Here is a 23,088-nt window from a genome sequence, read left to right as displayed (position 1 = left end):
TGGACTTATCGATTGGTTGTCTTTTTGGGGTAAGCGGCTCTGTTTGATTAAGCTTGTTACATGTTCACGTGTGGGTGGACGGGATAAAGTCATTATTCACACTGATTTCGTAACTTTGGATTTTCCCGTCCAGTAAACACCACAATATATTGTTTTTATCGGCTTCTTAATTTTTCGCCGTGTTCTACCCTAATCAATTTCGTTGAAACACGACAACCAGAGCCTAGAGGAACTCCAGAACTGACAAAAAAAATCCTCGTATCTGCTTCCATTCAGCACTGCTCTCATTCTTTACCTTAGCCATGCAACTCATTATTTCCTGTGTTTTCCTGGCATTTTGGAGGGGATTGGTCATAGGTAAGAGAAAAAACAACGTTTTTTGTAATTCTATTTTGGAGATAATTGACAGTAGATTAATGTGCCAATTAGTATCTATTTTAATGTAACTGGAATTGGTTTATTGATTTTATTGTTGAGTTGTTGAGTTGTTAGTCAGCTCATTTTACAAAGGAATAGTATAGAAGTGACTGCAGCAAAAACAATTAGGTGGCAGTTTAGTTCGCTTATTAATGGGATCAGTAATGTATACTGTAATTTTACTGACTGCATTCTGTCAAATGGGTGATTCTGTCAGTTGAAGAGTTTTGATAGGGGAAAGGAGACACTTGTCCACCTGTGTAAGCTTCACAAAAATGGTGTAATGGTCCAAAGGTCTTATGTGCCCAGTCAGACCCATGCACAAATGTTGTTCAGGAGAATAGCTGACACACAGACAGCTGGGTACCCAACACATGTCGTACTTTTCAGAATTCAGTAAATAGGACTAGTGGTTGTAAGTTAGAACTTCTAACCAAAGCCTTTCTGAAACAACCCTAATTTGTAATAAACTCCAGTAAGATAGTGGTTAGATTGAATGAATAACAAGTCCCATTAGGCATTAGGACTGTGTTTTTTGTGTTTGGCCATAGGGTCCCGCTGCCCTCTGAATGACTTCCAGCGTTCCGAGGGAAGGGAACTGGTTCCTACCTCCTGGAACTCTGCACGGGTGCTGATACTCCCAGGGCTGACGCTGGATGACTGTGCCAGACGATGCTCAAATACACTGGACTGCAGGTACCCTGGAGTGTTGTACGACCTCACTACAACACCTAGCAATCTTAGCGGTTAAGGTGTTGGACACAGGTTTGAGTGCCAGTCAGAGTACCGCCGAATTCTTAAAAAATATAACACAAGCTTACATGAAAACTCCTTGGACAAGGAAGCGTGCAGGTAAGATCATGGTCAACCCTGGACACCCCATCTTTTAAAGACTCTCCACTGGCAGACGGTTAAGGGGCCCTATTCAATCAACATTGAAGAAATTCATCTTGACAGTGTGATTGCAATTTAAAGGCTGCATTCATGGTAAATGCTGCATATGTCGGCTCAATCGGAAATTACCTTTACATTTCTAGGTCAATCAATGACCCTAGGTCAATCATGAAAAAAATGGCCTCCACCTGAACAGTTTCTTCCCCCATGCTGTGGCCCTCTTCTTCCCCCAATCTGTGGCTCTCATCAACCGGCCAGCGGGCTCATAGGAATTACACTATATATACACAAGTATGTGGACACCCCTTCAAGTTAGTGGATTCAGCTATTTCAGCCACACCCGTTGCTGACAGGTGTATAAAATTGAGCACACACCCGTGCAATCTCCATAGACAAGCATTGGCAGTAGAATGGCCTTACTGAAGAGCTCAGTGACTTTCAATGTGGCACCGTCATAGGATGCCACCTTTCCAACAAGTCCATTTTGGACATTTCTGCCCTGCTAGAGCTGCCCCGGTCAACTGTAAGTGTTGTTATTGTGAAGTGGAAACGTGTAGGAGCAACAACGACTCAGCCACAAAGTAGTGGGCCACACAAGCTCACAGAATGGGACCGCCGAGTGCTGAAGCGCGAAGAGCTTAAAAATCGTCTGTCCTCAGTTGCAACACTCACTACCTGGTTCCAAACTGCCTCTGGAAGCAACATCAGCACAATAACTGTTTGTCGGGAGTTTCATGAAATGGGTTTTCATGGCCGAGCAGTCGCACACAAGCCTAAGATTACCATGCGCAATGCCAATCTTCGGCTGTAGTGGTGTAAAGCTCGCCGCCATTGGACTCTGGAGCAGTGGAAACGCATTATATTGAGTGATGAATCACACTTCACCAATGGGCGAATCTGGATTTGGAGGATGCCAGGAGAACGCTACCTGCCCCAATGCATAGAGCCAACTGTAAAGTTTGGTGGAGGAGGAATAATGGTCTGGGGCTGTTTTTCATGGTTCGGCCAAGGCCCCTTAGTTCCATTGAAAGGAAATCTTACCGCTTCAGCATACAATGACATTCTAGACGATTCTGTGCTTCCAACTTTGTGGCAACAGTTTGGGGAAGGCCCTTTCGGTGTGGAAGAACTGGCCTGCACAGAGCCCTGACCTCAACCCCATCGAACACCTTTGGGATGAATTAGAACGCCGACTGCGGGCCGGGCCTAATAACCCGACCTCACTAATGGTCTTGTGGCTGAATGGAAGCAAGTCCCCGCAGCAATGTTCCAACATCTAGTGGAAAGCCTTCCCAGAAGAGTAGAAGGCTGTTATAGCAGCAAAGGGGATCAACTCCATATTAATGCCCATGATTTTGGAAAGATGTTCGAGGAGCAGGTGTCCACATACTTTTGGTCATGTAGTGTAAGTGACTTTGCATTGAACCAATTACTGTACCTTGTCATCAATGACCTCTAATACAAATCTGCACTATACTGCATTTGCACCAGTGAGGCTGCTGAGGGGAGGACAGCTCATAATAATGTCTGGAACAGAGTGAATGGAATGGCATCAAACAGATGTATTTTTGTTTGTTTGATGTATTTGATACCATTCCACTCATTCCTCTCTGGCCTGTCTTCCCCAATTAAGGTACCACCAACCTCCTGTGATTTGCACTATGTAGACCTCTGAACAACATTGTATATATTTGCCATGGCAACATCCCTCCCTCTGCCTATATTTTATTTTATTTATTTATTTATTTAACCTTTATTTAACCAGGTACGCAAGTTGAGAACAAGTTCTCATTTACAATTGCGACCTGGCCAAGATAAAGCAAAGCAGTTCAACACATACAACAACACATAGTTACACATGGAGTAAAACAAATATACAGTCAATAATACAGTAGAAAAATAAGTCTATATACAATATGAGCAAATGAGGTGAGATAAGGGAGGTAAAGGCAAGAAAAAGGCCATGGTGGCGAAGTAAATACAATATAGCAAGTAAAACACTGGAATGATAAATTTGCAGTGGAAGAATGTGCAAAGTAGAGATAGAAATAATGGGGTGCAAAGGAGCAAAATAAATACAGTAGGGGGAGAGGTAGTTGTTTGGGCTAAATTATAGATGGGCTATGTACATGTGCAGTAATCTGTGAGCTGCTCTGACAACTGGTGCTTAAAGCTAGTGAGGGAAATAAGTGTTTCCAGTTTCAGTGATTTTTGTAGTTCGTTCCAGTCATTGGCAGCAGAGAACTGGAAGGAGAGGCGGTCAAAGGAAGAATTGGTTTTGGGGGTGACCAGAGAGATATACCTGCTGGAGCGCGTGCTACAGGTGGGTGCTGCTATGGTGACCAGCGAGCTGAGATAAGGGGGGACTTTACCTAGCAGGGTCTTGTAGATGACCTGGAGCCAGTGGGTTTGGCGACGAGTATGAAGCGAGGGCCAGCCAACGAGAGCGTACAGGTCGCAGTGGTGGGTAGTATATGGGGCTTTGGTGACAAAACGGATGGCACTATGATAGACTGCATCCAATTTATTGAGTAGGCTATTGGAGGCTATTTTGTAAATTACATCGCCGAAGTCAAGGATCGGTAGGATGGTCAGTTTTACAAGGGTATGTTTGGCAGCATGAGTGAAGGATGCTTTGTTGCGGAATAGGAAGCCAATTCTAGATTTGACTTTGGATTGGAGATGTTTGATGTGAGTCTGGAAGGAGAGTTTACAGTCTAACCAGACACCTAGGTATTTGTAGTTGTCCACATATTCTAAGTCAGAACCGTCCAGAGTAGTGATGTTGGATGGGCGGGCAGGTGCAGGCAGCGATCGGTTGAAGAGCATGCATTTAGTTTTACTTGTATTTAAGAGCAATTGCAGGCCACGGAAGGAGAGTTGTATGGCATTGAAGCTCGTCTGGAGGGTTGTTAACACAGTGTCCAAAGAAGGGCCAGAAGTATACAGAATGGTGTCGTCTGCGTAGAGGTGGATCAGAGACTCACCAGCAGCAAGAGCGACATCATTGATGTATACAGAGAAGAGAGTCAGTCCAAGAATTGAACCCTGTGGTACCCCATAGAGACTGCCAGAGGTCCGGACAACAGGCCCTCCGATTTGACACACTGAACTCTATCAGAGAAGTAGTTGGTGAACCAGGCGAGGCATTCATTTGAGAAACCAAGGCTATCGAGTCTGTCGATGAGGATGTGGTGATTGACAGAGTCGAAAGCCTTGGCCAGGTCAATGAATACGGCTGCACAGTATTGTTTCTTATCGATGGCGGTTAAGATATCGTTTAGGACCTTGAGCGTGGCTGAGGTGCACCCATGACCAGCTCTGAAACCAGATTGCATAGCGGAGAAGGTATGGTGGGATTCGAAATGATTCTGAATTCTAAATTATATAGAAGTATCCCCTCTTTAAATGGTATATTCCCACTGCAATCAGCCTAAACTCCAGTTTTATGTTTACTGTACCGATATTGAATACTCTGTATGATGTCTATGTGGACTTGTGTTTTATTCTGTTTGTATATTGTCTGTTGCTGGCAGCACCTTCTCACTAAGGCAAATTCTGGGTATTCCATGTGTAAATGTACTTTGACGAATGAAGGAGGTTCTAATTTCACCAGAGCCTTCAACTACGAGACGCGTCCCTCCATCACCTGTAAACAGCTGCCATGGGTGGAGGATGGCAGCAACGCAGAGGTCAAGAGGAACGTCAACTGTGACCTTTATGAGAAGAAGGGTAAGCTTTGTGGTCAAAGTGAGGTCATGTTCTCTGTCATTTATGTCATTTTATACAAAATGTGTTGTGTTAGTAGTATGCTGTGATTTTAGTTTGAAAATACCTATTTTTTTCTGTGATGTGCAGTCTACGTAAGAAAGTGCATTGTGGGTAAAGGAGAAGACTATCGAGGCAAGGTGTTCATGACAAAAAGTGGCCATACTTGTCAACAGTGGTGGTCAAAGTTCCCACACGATCACAGGTAATATCATCCCATCGATTTCTGAGAGTTGTAGTTTGGAAGCTGAAAACATGACCCAGAAGAATATATAATACGATATGTCTCTGTCTCTCTCACACACATGCTGTTTCTAAACTTGTCATAGATGGACACCCACAGCCACTAATGGCTTGGAGCTGAACTACTGCAGGAACCCAGATGGGGACCGCATCGGGCCGTGGTGCTACACCACTGATCCAGAACGGCGTTATGAGACCTGCAATATCCCCCACTGCAAAGATGGTACATCCCATTCTGTTCAAAAGTTCCAGCAGTTGAAGGATTGCAACTGCAAATGTTTCTAAAGTTAATGTGATAACACTATGTGTGTATGTATTGTATTTTAACTTATTATCTGTTTGGCACATTGAACATATCTGTTAGGCACTGTGGACATGTCTGTTAGGCACTGTGGACATGTCTGTTAGGCACAGTGGACATGTCTGTTAGACGCAGTGGACATGTCTGTTAGGCACAGTGGACATGTCTGTTAGGCACAGTGGACATGTCTGTTAGGCACAGTGGTGGACATGTCTGTTAGGCACAGTGGTGGACATGTCTGTTAGGCACAGTGGTGGACATGTCTGTTAGGCACAGTGGACATGTCTGTTAGGCACAGTGGTGGACATGTCTGTTAGGCACAGTGGACATGTCTGTTAGGCACAGTGGTGGACATGTCTGTTAGGCACAGTGGACATGTCTGTTTTGATCACAGAGAACAACACAGTGTTGTTACAAATTGTGTGTGTTTGGGTTTGTGCACAGAGGTGTGTATCACATGTAATGGGGAAGACTACAGGGGTCAGGTTGACCACACAGTGAGTGGCAGAGAGTGCCAACGTTGGGACCAGCAGTACCCACACCAACACATCTACCAGCCTGAGAAGTATGTCTGTCCACCCAGCGCTATTATCACCTACCACTACAATCACCACCACTACAACCACCACCACCACCACCACTACCACTACCACCACTACAACCACCACCACTACAACCACTACAACCACCACTACAACCACAACGACCACCACTATAACCACCACCACCACCACTACCACCACTACAACCACCACCACTATAACCACCACTACAACCACTATAACCACCACTACAACCACTATAACCACCACTACAACCACCACTACGACCACAACTACAACCACAACGACCACCACTATAACCACCACTACAACCACCACTACAACCACAACGACCACCACTATCACCACTACCACCACTACAACCACCACCACTATAACCACCACTACAACCACTATAACCACAACGACCACCACTACAACCACTATAACCTCCACCACTACAACCACCACCACTACCACTACTATAACCACCACTACAACCACCACTACAACCACAACGACCACCACTATAACCACCACCACCACTACAACCACCACAACCACTATAACCACCACTACAACCACTATAACCACCACTACAACCACCACTACAACCACAATGACCACCACTATAACCACCACTACAACCACTATAACCACCACTACAACCACCACCACTACCACCACTATAACCACCACTACAACCACTATAACCTCCACCACCACTACCACCACTATAACCACCACTACAACCACCACTACCACCACTACAACCACCACTACAACCACTATAACCACCACTACAACCACCACTACCACCACTACAACCACCACTACCACCACTACAACCACTATAACCACCACTACAACCACCACTACCACTACCACCACTACCATCACTACAACCACTATAACCACCACTACAACCACCACTACTATAACCACCACTAAAACCACCACCACAACCACCACTACAACCACTACAACCACCACTACAACCACTACCACCACTACAACCACCACTACAACCACTACCACCACTACAACCACTACCACCACTACAACGACCACCACCACCACTACCACCACTACAACCACCACCACTATAACCACCACTACAACCACTATAACCACCACTACAACCACCACTACAACCACTATAACCACCACTACAACCACTATAACCTCCACCACTATAACCACCACTACAACCACAACGACCACCACTATAACCACCACTACAACCTCCACCACTATAACCACCACTACAACCACTATAACCACCACTACAACCATCACTACGACCACCACTATAACCACCACTACAACCACTATAACTTCCACCACCACTACCACCACTATAACCTCCACCACTACAACCACTACAACCACCACCACTATAACCACCACTATAACCACCACTACAACCACCACTACCACCACTACTACCACCACTATAACCACCACTACAACCACTATAACCACCACTACAACCACCACCACCACCACTACCACTACCATCACTACAACCACTATAACCACCACAACCACCACTACAACCACTACAACCACCACTACAACCACTACCACCACTACAACCACCACTACAACCACTATAACCACCACTACAACCACCACTACAACCACTACCACTACAACTACTATAACCACCACTACAACCACCACCACAACCACTACAACCACCACCACAACCACTACAACCACTACCACCACTACAACCACCACCACTACAACTACAACTACCACCACTACAACCACTACCACCACTACAACCACTACCACAACCATTACAACCACTACCACCACTACCACTCCACTACATGCTTTTTGTTGTAGGCCTACATGCCTTTGTACAGTGCATTTGGAAAGTATTCAGACCCCTTCACTTTTTCAAAATGTTGTTACGTTACAGCCTTATTCTAAAATTGATTAAATCGTTTTTTTCCCCTCATCAATTTACACACAGAACCCATAATGACAAAGCGAAAGCAGGTTTTTATCATTTTTTGCAAGTTCATATTTTTTAAATACCTCATTTACATAAGTATACAGACCCTTTGCTATGAGACTCGAAACTGAGCTCAGGTGTATCCTGTTTCCATTGATCATCCTTGAGATGTATCTATGACTTGATTGGAGTCTACCTGTTGAAAATGATATTGATTGGAGATGATTTGGAAAGGCACGCACCTGTCTATATAAGGTCTCACCGTTGACAGTGCATGTCAGAGCAAAAACCAAGCCATGCGGTCAACTGAATTGTCCGTAGAGCTCCGAGACAAGATTGTGTTGAAGCACAGATCCGGAGAAGGGTACCAAAACATTTCTGCAGCATTGAAGGTCCCCAAGAACACAGTGGCCTCCATCATTCTTATATGGAAGAAGTTTGGAACCACCAAGACCCTTCCTAGATCTGGCTTCCCGGCCAAACTAAGCAATCAGGGGGAGAATGGCCTTGGTCAGGGAGGTGACCAAGAACCTGATGGTTACACTTACAGAGCTCCAGTTCCTCTGTGGAGATGGGAGAACTTTCCAGAAGGACAACCATCTCTGCAGCACTCCACCAATCAGGCCTTTATGGTAGTGTTAGGCTCTAATTTTCAGAGTAAAAACTCTACGGACACTATGAAATCTTAACCAAGTTTATTCTTCCCAGAGGATCAATAAAGCTGCATTAGACAAAGACCTTTTCACACAAGCACTGATATTTAAGCCTTCCTCCTAGGCTCCTCCTACACATCTGAACAAACATTGTATTTTTACTGCTAAGCAGGACACTAAGTGATACGGGCCATAAACTTTAATTTCTCCCTTAACGTGACCTGACCTGATCTCGCCCCCTTCATCACTAATCCATGGCTCTCTCCCCTTATCAATGCCTGTCACATGTGATCTCTTTCTCTACACTCAGTACATTCCAAGCTCAATTGCCCCCACCATATACTTTCCTCTTACAGATAATCATTAACCTCTGGTGTAGACCCTCGGCTATGGCACCCCTCGTTTCTCTATTACAGCTAATGATTAATAAGAATTTAAAGTTCATAAATCCAAACCTGTCAGTAGAGTGGCCACTCCTCAGTAAAAGGCGCATGACAGCCCGCTTGGAGTTTGTCAAAAAGGCACTTAAAGGACTCCCAGACTGATGAAACTAAGATTTAACTCTTTGGACTGAATACCAAGCATCATGTCTGGAAGAAACTTGGCACCATCCTTACGGTGAAGCATGTTGTTGGCAGCATCATGCTGTGGGTATGTTTTTCAGCGGCAGGGACGCTGTGAAGGGGTTTGAATACTTTCCGAATGCACTGTATACGGCCAGTATTACTCCTGTCTAATCAATATTTAGTACTGTAACAGAGTAGAGAACAATCAATCATTCCAATTGAGAAGTTCCTAACATTGTGCTGGAATATTGTACATGTGCATTCCAGGTATCCAGATAAGAGCTTGGATGATGACTACTGCCGTAACCCAGACGCCTCCCCTGTTCCCTGGTGCTACACCACAGACCCTGATATGGAGAGAGAGCGCTGCGAGATCAGCAAGTGCTGTACGTCTTTCCCCCTCATACATCCACCCAGTCCATTAATTCACACTATTCCATTGTTATAACAATGTAATACAATCTATATTGACACTCATATTGTCACCTTTCTCCCTTCACTCTAGCTGTGGTTACAAAGAGACGCCTCCGGTCCAGCTACACCACAAACTGTTTCCGTGGTCGCGGGGAGGATTACCGCGGTAAAGTAAATGAGACGACCGGCGGTATCGCCTGTCAGCGTTGGGACGCCCAGTACCCGCATGAGCACCCCTTCTACCCAAACACCTACGAATGCAAGTAAGCCAGAAAAACAGGCGATAGAGGGATGGATGGATAAAGGGATGAGAGGTGGGACTGATGGTTAAAGGGATGAGTGGTGGGACTGATGGTTATAGGGATGAGAGGTGGGATTGATGGATAAAGGGATGAGAGGTGGGACTAATGGATAAAGGGATTAGAGGTGGGACTGATGGATAAAGGGATTAGAGGTGGGACTGATGGATAAAGGGATTAGAGGTGGGACTGATTCTTCAAAGGGATGAGAGGTGGGACTGATGGTTAAAGGGATGAGAGGTGGGACTGATGCTTCAAGGGATGAGAGGTGGGACTGATGCTTCAAAGGGATGAGAGGTGGGACTGATGCTTCAAAGGGATGAGAGGTGAGACTGATGCTTCAAAGGGATGAGAGGTGGGACTGATGCTTCAAAGGGATGAGAGGTGGGACTTATGCTTCAAAGGGATGAGAGGTGGGACTGATGCTTCAAAGGGATGAGAGGTGGGACTGATGCTTCAAAGGGATGAGAGGTGGGACTGATGGATAAAGGGATGAGAGGTGGGACTGATTCTTCAAAGGGATGAGAGGTGGGACTGATGGATAAAGGGATGAGAGGTGGGACTGATGGTTAAAGAGATGAGAGGTGGGATGCTTAAAGGGATGAGAGGTGGGACGATGACCAGTGAGTGGTGGTATGAGGAGTGAAGTAAAGTTTATTGAGATGAGTATCTACATGAATGGCTGATCTTGGGTCTAGTTATTTATGTTCCTAGAGTACATTTACAATATAGTCATAGAGAATCACGTGTCCAGAGCGACTGAGAGTCAGTAGCATACATCCAACATACTGTATTTACCCATGAATAATGATCCATGTGTTTTTGTGTGCTTATACTTATTGTCTGTACTGTACCATTGCTCCCAGGGGCTTGGAGGAGAACTACTGTCGTAACCCAGATGGATCCGAGGCGCCCTGGTGCTTCACGTCTGTGCCTGAGATGAGGACGGCTCTTTGTTTACAGATCAAACGCTGTGCAGACGACATTGAAGCTGAGGGTACACTGCCCTCTGGTGTTTCAATGGGCCCGATGCTCTCTCAATGCAATCTAGGTTCCTCAAACACAAGTCTACTTAATAACACAAAGAAGGGGTTGGGGGTTACAATTCCAGTAGTTTTGTAAGGTTAACCAAATTCCAATTCCACATTTTTCGAATTGAAAAGCATTAAAGAGAAAAGGGAATTGGAATGTTAGTGTATTGACTGGAATTCAAATGGAATTGATCCCAACCCTGGTATCTGTAATCATGTTTTATGTCATTTTTCCCCACACCCTAGATTGCTACCATGAAAATGGTAAAAACTACAGGGGTGTAGTCCGTAAGACGCGTAAGGGCATCACCTGTCAGAAGTGGAGTGTCAACATGCCTCACAAAACAAAGTATGAAAAATGTAATAAATCATGAATTCATAAAAGGCAGGTCTATTTGGTTTTGTCAAAGAGGGAAACTGAATATATATTTATTTATGGGATAGTATCATGTGTTTGTAGAAGTGTCTCCTGGGCCATGCATAGGTAGGTTTACTGTACTGTGGTTTTCCAGGATAAACCCAGGGACCCACCCTGATGCCAACCTGACAGAGAACTACTGCCGGAACCCAGATGGGGACCAGCACGGACCCTGGTGCTACACTACTGACCCCAAAACAGAGTTTGACTACTGTGCCATCAAGCAATGTGGTAAAGATTCCCCTCCTCCCATAACTCTATGCCCTCAGGCATCACATTCCTCTCTCCATATCGTTCTCTTGTTACTCTGTCACTCATTATCTCTTATCTCTATGCTCTAATAGTAGGCCTAATATTATTATTAATATTAATGATAACAATATTAACTTACTAACACTATAAAGCTATTTTCATACATTTTGCTCAAAGCACTAATCCCTCTATGGGTTTGTGTTGTTATAAACTGATTAAATAATTATTCTGGTTATTGTTGTTTGAACAGCTGGGGAGAAAGTGTCCATCATTGAGCCATCAGGTGAGTTTTTAAAGGGATATGTAACTACAATGAAAAATAAGTATTTTCTGGAAGTGGACCTGTGTATACAACTTTACTCATCAACTGAAGTGTGTGTGTGTGTGTGTGTGTGTGTGTGTGTGTGTGTGTGTGTGTGTGTGTGTGTGTGTGTGTGTGTGTGTGTGTGTGTGTGTGTGTGTGTGTGTGTGTGTGTGTGTGTGTGTGTGTGCGTGCGCAGAGATTGTGGAGTTTAATGAGTGTGGAAAGAGAGAGGATCGTTTGGCCAAGAGCCCAATACTGCGTATTGTTGGTGGGCTTCCTGGAAACTCTCCCTGGACAGTCAGTCTCAGAGACAGGTCAGTCTGAGACAGCCGTCTTCATAACCTCTCTGTCTCCCCCTGTAAGATCCCAGTCTTCATAACCTCTCTGTCTCCCCCTGTAAGAGTCCAGTCTTCATAACCTCTCTGTCTCCCCCTGTAAGAGTCCAGTCTTCATCACCTCTCTGTCTCCCCCTGTAAGAGTCCAGTCTTCATAACCTCTCTGTCTCCCCCTGTAAGAGTCCAGTCTTCATAACCTCTCTGTCTCCCCCTGTAAGAGTCCAGTCTTCATAACCTCTCTGTTTCCCCCTGTAAGAGTCCAGTCTTCATCACCTCTCTGTCTCCCCCTGTAAGAACCCAGTCTTCATAACCTCTCTGTTTCCCCCTGTAAGAGTCCAGTCTTCATCACCTCTCTGTCTCCCCCTGTAAGAGTCCAGTCTTCATCACCTCTCTGTCTCCCCCTGTAAGAACCCAGTCTTCATAACCTCTCTGTCTCCCCCTGTAAGAGTCCAGTCTTCATAACCTCTCTCAATTCAATTCAGTGCAGTGGACTTTATTGACATGCCAAGTAAAATTACTTACATTGTCAAAGTATACATATAACAAAAATGGTGGGACCAATAGCAATAAGGCATCAATAATCTCTCTCTCTCCCCCTGTTAGAGCCCAGTCCTCATAACCTCTCTCTCTCTCTCTCTCTCTCTCTCTCCCTGTTAGAACCCAGTATTCATAACCTCTCTCTCACCTTGTTAGAGCCCAGTCCTCATAAGCTCTCTCTCCCACTGTTCGAGCCCAGTCCTCATAACCTCTCTCTCTCCCCCTGTTAGACCCCAGTCTTCATAACAAAAATGAAATGGGACCAACAGCAATAAGGCATCAATAATATCTCTCTCCCTCCCTTCCCTTGTTAGAGCCTAGTCTTCATAATCTCTCTCGCTCTCGCTCTCGCTCTCTCGCTCTCTCTCTCACTCTCTCTCGCTCTCTCTCTACATTAGAGCCCAGTATTCATAATCTCTCTCTCTCTCCTTGTGTGCAGGAAAGGAAACCATTTCTGTGGAGGCTCCCTGGTTAGCGCCAAATGGGTGATCAGTACTAAGCAGTGTTTCTCCTCTTGGTATGATTTATAAAGCATTTACATGTTATTGTTGTTTTTTCAAACACAGTAAAATGGAAAAAAAAGTGTCAAATCCAATACCTTTTAAAAGAACCAGATCTAGACTAAAACAACAAGCCTAAAATAACCTAAAATGGTATAAATCTCTTGAATGTGATGAGGATCGTTGGTCAGTGTGTGTTCCTCTATGTGCAGCTATGTTGACCTTCCGGGGTACTCGGCCATGATGGGGACATTGTTTCGTAACCCCATAGTAGGAGAGCCAGACCGACAGACTATCCCTCTCACCAAGATCGTCTGTGGACCCTCTGAGTCCCAGCTGGTTATGCTACAACTGGAATAGTGCGTACACACACAAACACATGCATGCAGCGACCCACATACACACACACACACACACACACACTAACCACATACGGTACACACGTACAGTATATCGTACACATACAGTATATCGTACACATACAGTATATCGTACAGTACCCAAGCAATATTATCATACCACTTTTCCAACTAGACCACCCAATATGATTTAACAGAAAACCCATTTAAATCCACATTCAGCTCAGTCTGATGCTCTTTCTCCTCCTCCTCTTCCTTAGCCATGCCCAGTTTAACGAGCGTGTGTCTCAGATATGCCTGCCCCCTGAACGCTACATAGTTCCAGAAGGAACCCTCTGTGAGATCGCAGGCTGGGGGGAAACTCAAGGTAAAGTAGAGCTATGCTCATAATTGTAACACTTCAATATTATTTACTCACATTCCTCCATATGAATCTTTAAAGGCACCCACCAGAGGGCAATGCCGCTCCTATTTCGGTGTAATTCCTGCTTGTTTAGGTTCCACCTCCGAAGAATGACACAGGTTACTTATACATACAGTATTCACGAATTGGGGGTGGGAAAGAACGTTGTGGGAATTTCCATATGGAGTCAGTGTAGCTATCAGGCATGCTAACCTTAGCTAGCCAACTTGCTAACCTTATCTACCTAGCTAAAGTTGTAGTTGTAGTAGCTATCAGTTGTTGCTGTTTTTTATTTTATATTACACCGTATTCAAAAGATTAGCAAGTTGGCTAGGCTGGTTCTGGCGCAGGATTTGTCATAAGCATTTAGAGAAAACTACTTGGAAACTAGTGTCTTTTGATTTCGCCATCTAATGTTATCTCCAAAGTTTTGGCATCTTCCCTAAGACACATGCATTTTTGTACATTGTAATGGACACGGTGCAACCTTTTGTAGGTAGGCTTCTGGCAGGCTTTGGCTGCAGTACAGAAATGCCAAGTCCTTGCTCATGGTTCTCACAAAGGAAGTGAAATGATAGACTTGAATGACTTTGCTCCTGATTCACGTCTCAAATAACATGTAACAACACGCTGAGCACGTCGGACACAAAATACCAATACAAATGTAACAACAGCACAACAAAATAGATAAACAAGTTCCTTGAATTGTCTTTTGTGGGTGCCTGTTCATTATATGATAGACAATTATATATATATATATATACAGTACCAGTCAAAAGTTTGGACACACCTACTCATTCAAGTTTTTTTTTTTTTTTTTTTTTACAATTTTATACGTTGTAGAATAATAGTGAAGACTTCAAAACTATGAAATAACACATATGGAATCATCTAGTAACCAAAAAAGTGTTAAACAAATCAGAATCTATTTTAGATTTTAGATTCTTCAAAGTAGCCATAATATGGACTTGGTCTTTTACCGAATAGGGCTATCTTCTGTATACCACCCCTACCTAGTCACAACTTAACTGATTGGCTCAAACGCATTAAGAAGGAAAGAAATTCCACAAATTAACTTAACAAGGCATACCTGTTAATTGAAATGCATTCCAGGTGAATATCTCATGAAGCTGGTTGAGAAAATGCCAAGAGTATACAAAGCTATCATCAAGGCTACTTTGGGTGGCTACTTTGAAGCTTCTAAATATAAAATATATTTTGATTTGTTTAACACTTTTGTGGTTACTACATGATTACATATCTGTTATTTCATATATATATATATATATATATATATACACAGACTAGCAAAAATATGTGAAAATTGACAAATTATCCAATAGATTATGTAAATTGTCTGGTAAAAAAAGTGGAGGTGCTAAGGCGAAAAGCTGTTTGGGTCATTCACGAATAGGAAGAACTTTGCAGGTGTTTCTGATTAATTGCTGGTTGGTGGTAACACTGAAATAAAATCTAGCCCTGAAAAGAAACGTCATATCATAGGGGAAACACTGACTGTCACGCCTACTCCCGCTCCGGTGCTCAACGTCGTTAGTCATCTTCATTACGCACACCTGCTCTCCATCATTACCCAACACCTACTCCCCATCATTACCCACAGCTGCTCCCCATCATTACCCACACCTGCTCTCCATCATTACCCACACCTGCTCTCCATCATTACCCACACCTGCTCTCCATCATTACCCACACCTGCTCCCCATCATTACCCACACCTGCTCTCCATCATTACCCAACACCTACTCCCCATCATTACCCACAGCTGCTCCCCATCATTACCCACACCTGCTCTCCATCATTACCCACACCTGCTCTCCATCATTACCCACACCTGCTCCCCATCATTACCCACACCTGCTCCCCATCATTACCCACACCTGCTCCCCATCATTACCCACACCTGCTCCCCATCATTACCCACACCTGCTCCCCATCATTACCCACACCTTCTCCCCATCATTACCCACAGCTGCTCTCCATCATTACCCACACCTGCTCTCCATCATTACCCACACCTGCTCCCCATCATTACCCACACCTGCTCCCCATCATTACCCACACCTGCTCCCCATCATTACCCACACCTGCGCTCCATCATTACCCACACCTGTTCTCCATCATTACCCACACCTGCTCTTCATAATTACCCACACCTGCTCCCCATCATTACCCACAGCTAGACTTCATCATCACCTTGATGACCTTCCTTTTATTTAGCCCTCAGTAGCCTCAGTCATCAGGCAGTATTGCTTTGTTTTCATTCACGGCCTGTACGCTTCTCGTGTTTTGTTTATCTTCTGCGCCTGCTTCCTGACTCCCGGCGTATACGTGACATTTACACAAACAAAAATCCAAAGTCTTCACTTCGGATTTCCCACTTCAAGCCCAAATATATCATAATTTGACTTAAACAGTGACTTATTGACAATAATCATTGTGCAACATCATGTGCAAGATCTGGGCACCATCTTTCAGTTACATTTTTTTACATTTCTGCTCTTGTGGTAGTTTAAACTTCCATATATTAGCCTCATCATATTTCTCCTGTTGTATTCATTATATCTTTCCTTCATAATGTCCTTTTATATACCACCATCCTATAGCTGCATTACAAATCAAAGGAAGAGGCGTTGCCGTGCCTTCTTCACGACTATGTTGGTGTGTGGGGACTATGTAAATTCCTTAGTGATGTGGACACTGAGGAACTTGAAGCTTTCGACCTGCTCCACTACAGCCCCATCGATGTGGACGAGGTGTGCTCGGCCCTCCGTTTCCTGTACTCCACGATCAGCTCTTTTGTCTTGTTGAGGGAGAGGTTGTGTTCCTGGCACCACACTGCCAGGTCACTGACCTCCTGCCTATAGGCTGTCTCAACGTCGTCGTTGATCAGGCCTACCACAGTCATGTCGTGTTGGTGTCCTGCGCGACCACACAGTTGTGGGTGAACCGGGAGTTCAGGGGGGGCCTAAGCACGCATCCCTGAGGGGCCCCCTTGTAGAGAGTTAGCATGGCGAATGTGTTGTTGCCTACCCTCACCACCTGGGGGCGGCCCGTCAGGAAGTCCAGGATCCAGTTGCAGAGTGAGGTGTTCAGTCCCAGGGTCCTGACCTTAGTGATGAGCTTGGAGGGAACTACAGTGTTGACCTGTAGTCAATGAACAGCATTTTCACATAGGTGTTCCTCTTCTCCAGGTGGGAGAGGGCATTGTGGAGTGCAATAGAGATTGCGTCATCTGTGGATCTATTGGGGCATTATGCAAATTGGAGTGGGTCCAGGGTGTCTAGGATGATGGCGTTGATGTGAGCCATGACCAGCTTTTCAAAGTATTTCATGGCAACAGATGTGTACTACGGGGCAATAGTCATTTAGGCAGGTTACCTTGGCTTTCTTAGGCACAGGAAAAATGGTGGTCTGCTTGAAACATGTAAGTATTATAGACTGGGTCAGGGAGAGGTTGAAAATGTCAATGAAGACACTTGCCAGCTGGTCAGTGCATGCTCTGAGTATGCGTTCTGGTAATCCGTCTGGCCCCGCGCCCTTGTGAACATTAACCTGTTTAAAGGTCTTACTCACATTGGCTATGGCGATGCTCTCATGCATGGTTCAGTGTTGCTTCCCTTGAAGCGAGCATATGACCAGGGTCCGAGTTGACCCAGGTCAGATTACATGGTCAGGAAAAACATCTGAACCAAATTTATGAAATGTTTTCTGCCCTTGAAGTTATGAAGTATCTGCTTTACTAATGTAGCATGTAAATTAGAAAGTGTTTCAGATCCTGGACCAACAGATAGTGTTGTTATTTCCAGTACCACTCAGCATATGCCCTCCTCTTCCTCATTGTCTCGTTCTCTCTGTCTCATCCTCCTTTCCCCCTCTTTCCCTTTCTCTCTCACCATCTTAGGCACTTCTACAGATGACTCTGTGCTCAATGTGGCTCAAATACCAGTTCTAAGCAACAAGGATTGTAACAACTACTTTCGGGGTCGTGTTCGGGAGAACGAGATGTGCACCAACTCCTTCCAGGGTGGGGTGGGTGCCTGTGAGGTAGGTTCGGTGTGTTTGTGAGTTGTAGGATCTGTCTATGAGCAATGGTTTGTTTGTATGAGAGAGACTGAGATTGATGGTGAGCGAGAATGATAAGATAACTTTATTTTAGGATATTAATTATGTGACATACAGCCAAACTCATCATGTACAGATGTATGATCTTAATTTGAGCCAGTTTGCTACTGAAGGAAAATAATCCTGCAGCAATGTGAATTATTATGTGGATTATAATTAATGGAAATATTTGTAGGGGTTGATACATTTTTTGTAAGGAAAAATCAAGTCTGAAATGTCAAACTTCAGAAGCCTTTTAAACCTCAAATACACTACACGTTTTAAATGTCCCACATAGCAGGAAAGTTCTGCTGTGTGACAATGATCTAACAATGTGACCCCCAGAGAGATTATGGGGGCCCTCTGGCCTGTCAGAACAGTGACTGCTGGGTGCTTGAGGGAGTGATCATCCCCATGAGGCGCTGTGGACACCCAGGCCAGCCTAACATCTTCATCCGTGTCTCTGTCTATGTGGACTGGATTAAGAAGGTCATGGAGATGGCTTAGCCACAAATACATTGTCACCAAGCAGTGACTGGCTCTATGTTCTACTGGACTGCAATACATTTATCCACTTTCATCCCCCTACCCATAGCTCACAATCCATGACCACCTAATTGTGATCCGTGACCGTCTACATACAATTAGTTAATATACACTGAGTATATCAGATATTAGGAACAGTATTGATTTGCCCTCAGAAAAGTCTCAATCCTTCGGGGCATGGACTCTACAAGGTGTCGAAAGCATTCGACAGGGATGCTGGTTGACTGCAGTACTTCCCACAGTTATGTCAAGTTGGCTGGATGTCCTTTGGGTGGTGGACCATTCTTGATACACACAGGAAACTGTTGACCGTGAAAAACACAAACCGATGCACATGGTACCTACTACCATACCCTGTTCAAAGGCACATAAATATTTATTCTTGCCCATTCCCCCACTGAATGGTACATAAACACAATCCATGTTGCAATTGTCTCAAGGCTTAAAAATCCTTCTTTAGCCTGTGTCCTCCCCTTTGTCTACACTGGTTGAAGTGTATTTAACAAGTGACATCAATAAGGGATCATGGCTTTCACTTGGATTCACCTGGTTAGTCTATGTCATGGAAATAGCAGGTGTTCTTAATTGTTTGTACACTCAGTGTATAATGTTGTGTGTTATTCTACAATCTTATGACAACAATATAAGATAAAAATAACAATGTTTTCCCTTGTCTTCTGTCTACGTGTGATCAAAAACAATATTAGGCATTTTGATCTGAACAAAATAACTATAATCTTGTGGTGATTACATTACATATTGAACCTTGGCACTGACTTCAGGATGTGCTTGTGAAGGACATGCCTCCTTAACCTCATGCTTCTCAACAGTGTTCCCACACCCTTCACTAAAACTGCTGACTACCAACCTCTCCACCCCCCCACCCACCCCCCCTCCAGTATCCGATGGAGCTCCAAAATACCTTCTTTGCCTCCAGCCTCTAAAGAAATCCCTCATCTGCCTTTTTTTTATGCCTGCCCCCACCTCTAAAGACATGCCTTTGTGCCTCATGCAGAACAGTATGCGTTGCACATTCTTTCTGGTTCTATAGGAGGAGTTTTGTAACTCGGTCCTGATGAGCCCACGGAATTCAGATTAAATACACCTCAAGATCAGAGTCCAGTGGAATCTCACACACCAGCCTGCAGAGGGGCAGTGAACTAACTCTCTCCCTGTCTCTCGCTCTTGCAGTCTCTCCCTCTCTCTAACACTCACTCAAACACACACACACACTTTAGCACATTCTTATTATTATACACAGACAAATATAGATACTCGCATATCCACATACAGTATTCACAAATACACACATACTCATTTACACATAGAACCAAGATAATTAAACAGACTATTTGTGCACTCTGATTGAACAAATAAGTTTAGCAAATGACTGCTGATTTTACTGGCTTCGGTCAGTTTCAGTGGCAGTTTGGCAGTTCATGCTGCTCTCTTTCGTGAAATTATGTTTATAATAGATGACTAATCAAATACTTATATGACTTATAGTTCTCATTTATACTGCAGATAGTTGACTGATAGTTGACTAAATTGTTTATAAATGAGTAACAAAGTAACTAAAAAAATCTCAAGTCATGCCCTCTACATTTTAGATTAAAGCATTTTATTCCATGTGGCAGAGAACTTGTAATTTCAATTGATCTTATCAATATGAATATATCACCTTGTTTTGAGCAAGCTGACTCATTTGGCTAACATGCCTTTTTAGGTCATATGGGGTTTTCTTTTCTGTAAATTAGTTTTCTTTTCATAACTGTTTGAGTAATTCATTGTTATTCTCAATAACCCATACCTTTATACGTGTAGCCTATAAAGCATTTTCATTATGCGTATGAGTGTTTTCAATTAATGTTTTTAATTTTTTATTCTACACTGTAAAAAACAAGAAGATGTTGATTCAACGTACATGGCAACCAGCTGCAATAGGATTGTGAGTTTGCTCAATATTTGGGCATATACTGTAGCTGAACCAAAATACATTCTCCAGTTGAATTGTATGTTCACTCAACTTTAGATTTTAGGAGTTGAGTGTACATACAATTCAACTTGAGAATTTATTTGACCTTTTTGCATATTTCCCAGTGTGCCTATCGAGTGATTTGTAGTTACCACCCATGACTGTATTTGTTAGAGACAGACACATATATGTTGTAGTCAATGGTTTTCAGTCTTGTAGCTTTCACCAATTGTGTGTCTAAGTGAATATGTTGTTTTTTAAATTAAACTCTTTATGACAGTGCATTACATAATAGATACATAAGGCCTTTCTTTGAGGGCTTAGTTACACCCTAACACAGCAGTTTGAAACTCCTGGTTTACAGGCCACATCAAGCCTGCAAGTCACATTATGCTGGCTTGCAAAGTGATGTGTAGTTCCTATTGGAGAACAGTTAGAGTGAGGATATCCAACAATTTGAACTTTTAATCATCTGCATCCTGCATTCAGAATTACTTCTGGAGTAGGGAAGATTGATTATTAAGACGACCTAAATCATATAAACTGGAATAGCCATCTCAGAACTGGGTGCAATAAGTTCAACTACTAACACATTGGATTAGTTTAGAAAAATGTATGTTGTTTGTGTAGCATGAGATGAATCAACCAATGTGCATGCAAAAACACAGGTATTGAAACAAACTATTCTGAAAATCAACCTGCAATAGAGCATGCTGGGCAATATAATAATGATGGCTGTGGTTTTGAGCGAAAATGATCTTAATTTTTTAATCGGGAAGGTGCTGGAACAAAAAGTAAGCGCGAGAGGGGGGTGACTTGTGGAGTTCTAAGGTACCGGAACACATGAGGATAAAAGTTACCTTTATAATAAAGCATTGCATACATTTCATTGCATTTGCGTAGTGGTATCGAGCAGTAGAGTAAAGGCACTTACAGAAGCTGCACACATGGGGAACATTTTTAGTAGCCTGGGGTCTGGAAAAATGTGTCCTTTTATAAACGCATTTCATACAATTCTACATAATTTTACATGACTGAAGACTTTGTCCGAATCTTTTTTAATACCGCACAAATGATCGAAATGGCAGGCTACTTTGACACTGACAAACTAAGAATCTGAAATCAATAAAAATGACCTTGTCTTGAGTCCATCAATAGCCTAGGCCTCAGTGTGTGGAGACAAATATTGTAGGCTACAATATGAGGAGGAAATTATAATCCTAATAGTGCTTTCCAGTTTCACTGACTCACCCAAAGATGAGCAGCTCACTTGCTAGTGATGGCCTGTGAGCTCGTGCCGAAAGCCTATCTCTCTCTCATTTGTAAAACAATATTTGGAAGTTGATCAAATATTTTTCAAATACTCTTTCTAAACCTGTGTTTTCCCTCAATTGTATTTGAAATATTGTGAAAGGCCTGTTTTGCCTGCCTGCTGTTTTTTCACTGACAGATTTCTTGTTCGTTCCAGACTGTAGGCTATTCCGTGTTATTGGGTTACAATCCACAGCTAGGCAAGCTATTGATCCTCTGTGGCAAAATTATTGGCCTTCCCGGGCTGAAAATCTAATTTTTCACATTGTTTTTTTGTGGGGACAGGAGAATTAAGAGGTAAATTGAATTAACTTTGATCACTTTTATTCTAGTTTTTACAATGCAAAAAGTTAACATTATTTTTCATGCCAGGAGAGGTACCGGATCTGGCCAAATAGGTTCCGTGACAAAACAGTCCAAAACAGGGAGGTGCTGGATCCTGTTCCGGCAAGATCCGGCTCAAATTAAGCACTGAATTTAGGTCACTTTCAGCAGAGTTTGTTGAGTAAACAAACTTTAACATATTAGCTCGAATTCTTGTTTTGAAGTCCCTTCAACTCATAGAATAACGCAGATTAAACAATTGTTTACGTACAGTGTAGGACCTATTTTCATGGTATTGTAACTGTATGAGCTGCAGTATCTACAGCTACACTTTTTGAAAACAGAGTTCCAAAGGGGTTCTTCGGCTGTCCCCATAGGATAACCCTTTGAAGAACCCTTTTTGGCTCCAGGTAGAACCCTTTTGGGTTCTATGTAGAACCCTCTGAGTGTAGTGTAGCCTACAGATGTAAGATCTTAATTTGAGCCAGGTTGATACAGCAGGAAAATAATCCTGCAGCAACAGGAAATGTAAATAATTGCGTGGATTATAATTATTGGACATTTTTGTAGGGGTTGATACATTTTTCATAAGGGAAAATCAAGTC

The 23,088-nt window shown here is 43.4% G+C and overlaps 1 protein-coding gene across 1 annotated transcript; it reads left to right on the top strand.

Moving 5' to 3' along the window:
• Positions 1-90: 90 nt before the first annotated feature.
• On the top strand, positions 91-21,732 carry LOC139555043 (hepatocyte growth factor-like protein). Its single transcript, XM_071368441.1, has 18 exons — positions 91-357; positions 969-1,113; positions 4,928-5,043; positions 5,170-5,284; positions 5,409-5,545; positions 6,068-6,188; positions 9,621-9,739; positions 9,859-10,030; positions 10,933-11,063; positions 11,344-11,446; positions 11,610-11,746; positions 12,018-12,050; positions 12,268-12,385; positions 13,383-13,460; positions 13,656-13,802; positions 14,063-14,169; positions 18,128-18,270; positions 18,673-21,732. The coding sequence occupies exons 1-18, from the start codon at positions 303-305 to the stop codon at positions 18,832-18,834; spliced, it is 2,139 nt and encodes a 712-aa protein (XP_071224542.1). The 5' UTR covers positions 91-302; the 3' UTR covers positions 18,835-21,732.
• Positions 21,733-23,088: the final 1,356 nt, after the last annotated feature.

Source organism: Salvelinus alpinus, chromosome 2 (genome assembly GCF_045679555.1).
Source record: "Salvelinus alpinus chromosome 2, SLU_Salpinus.1, whole genome shotgun sequence".
NCBI lineage: Eukaryota > Metazoa > Chordata > Actinopteri > Salmoniformes > Salmonidae > Salvelinus > Salvelinus alpinus.
The sequence above is the reverse complement of the archived record's forward strand: the minus strand, read 5'-3'. Positions and strand labels throughout refer to the sequence as shown.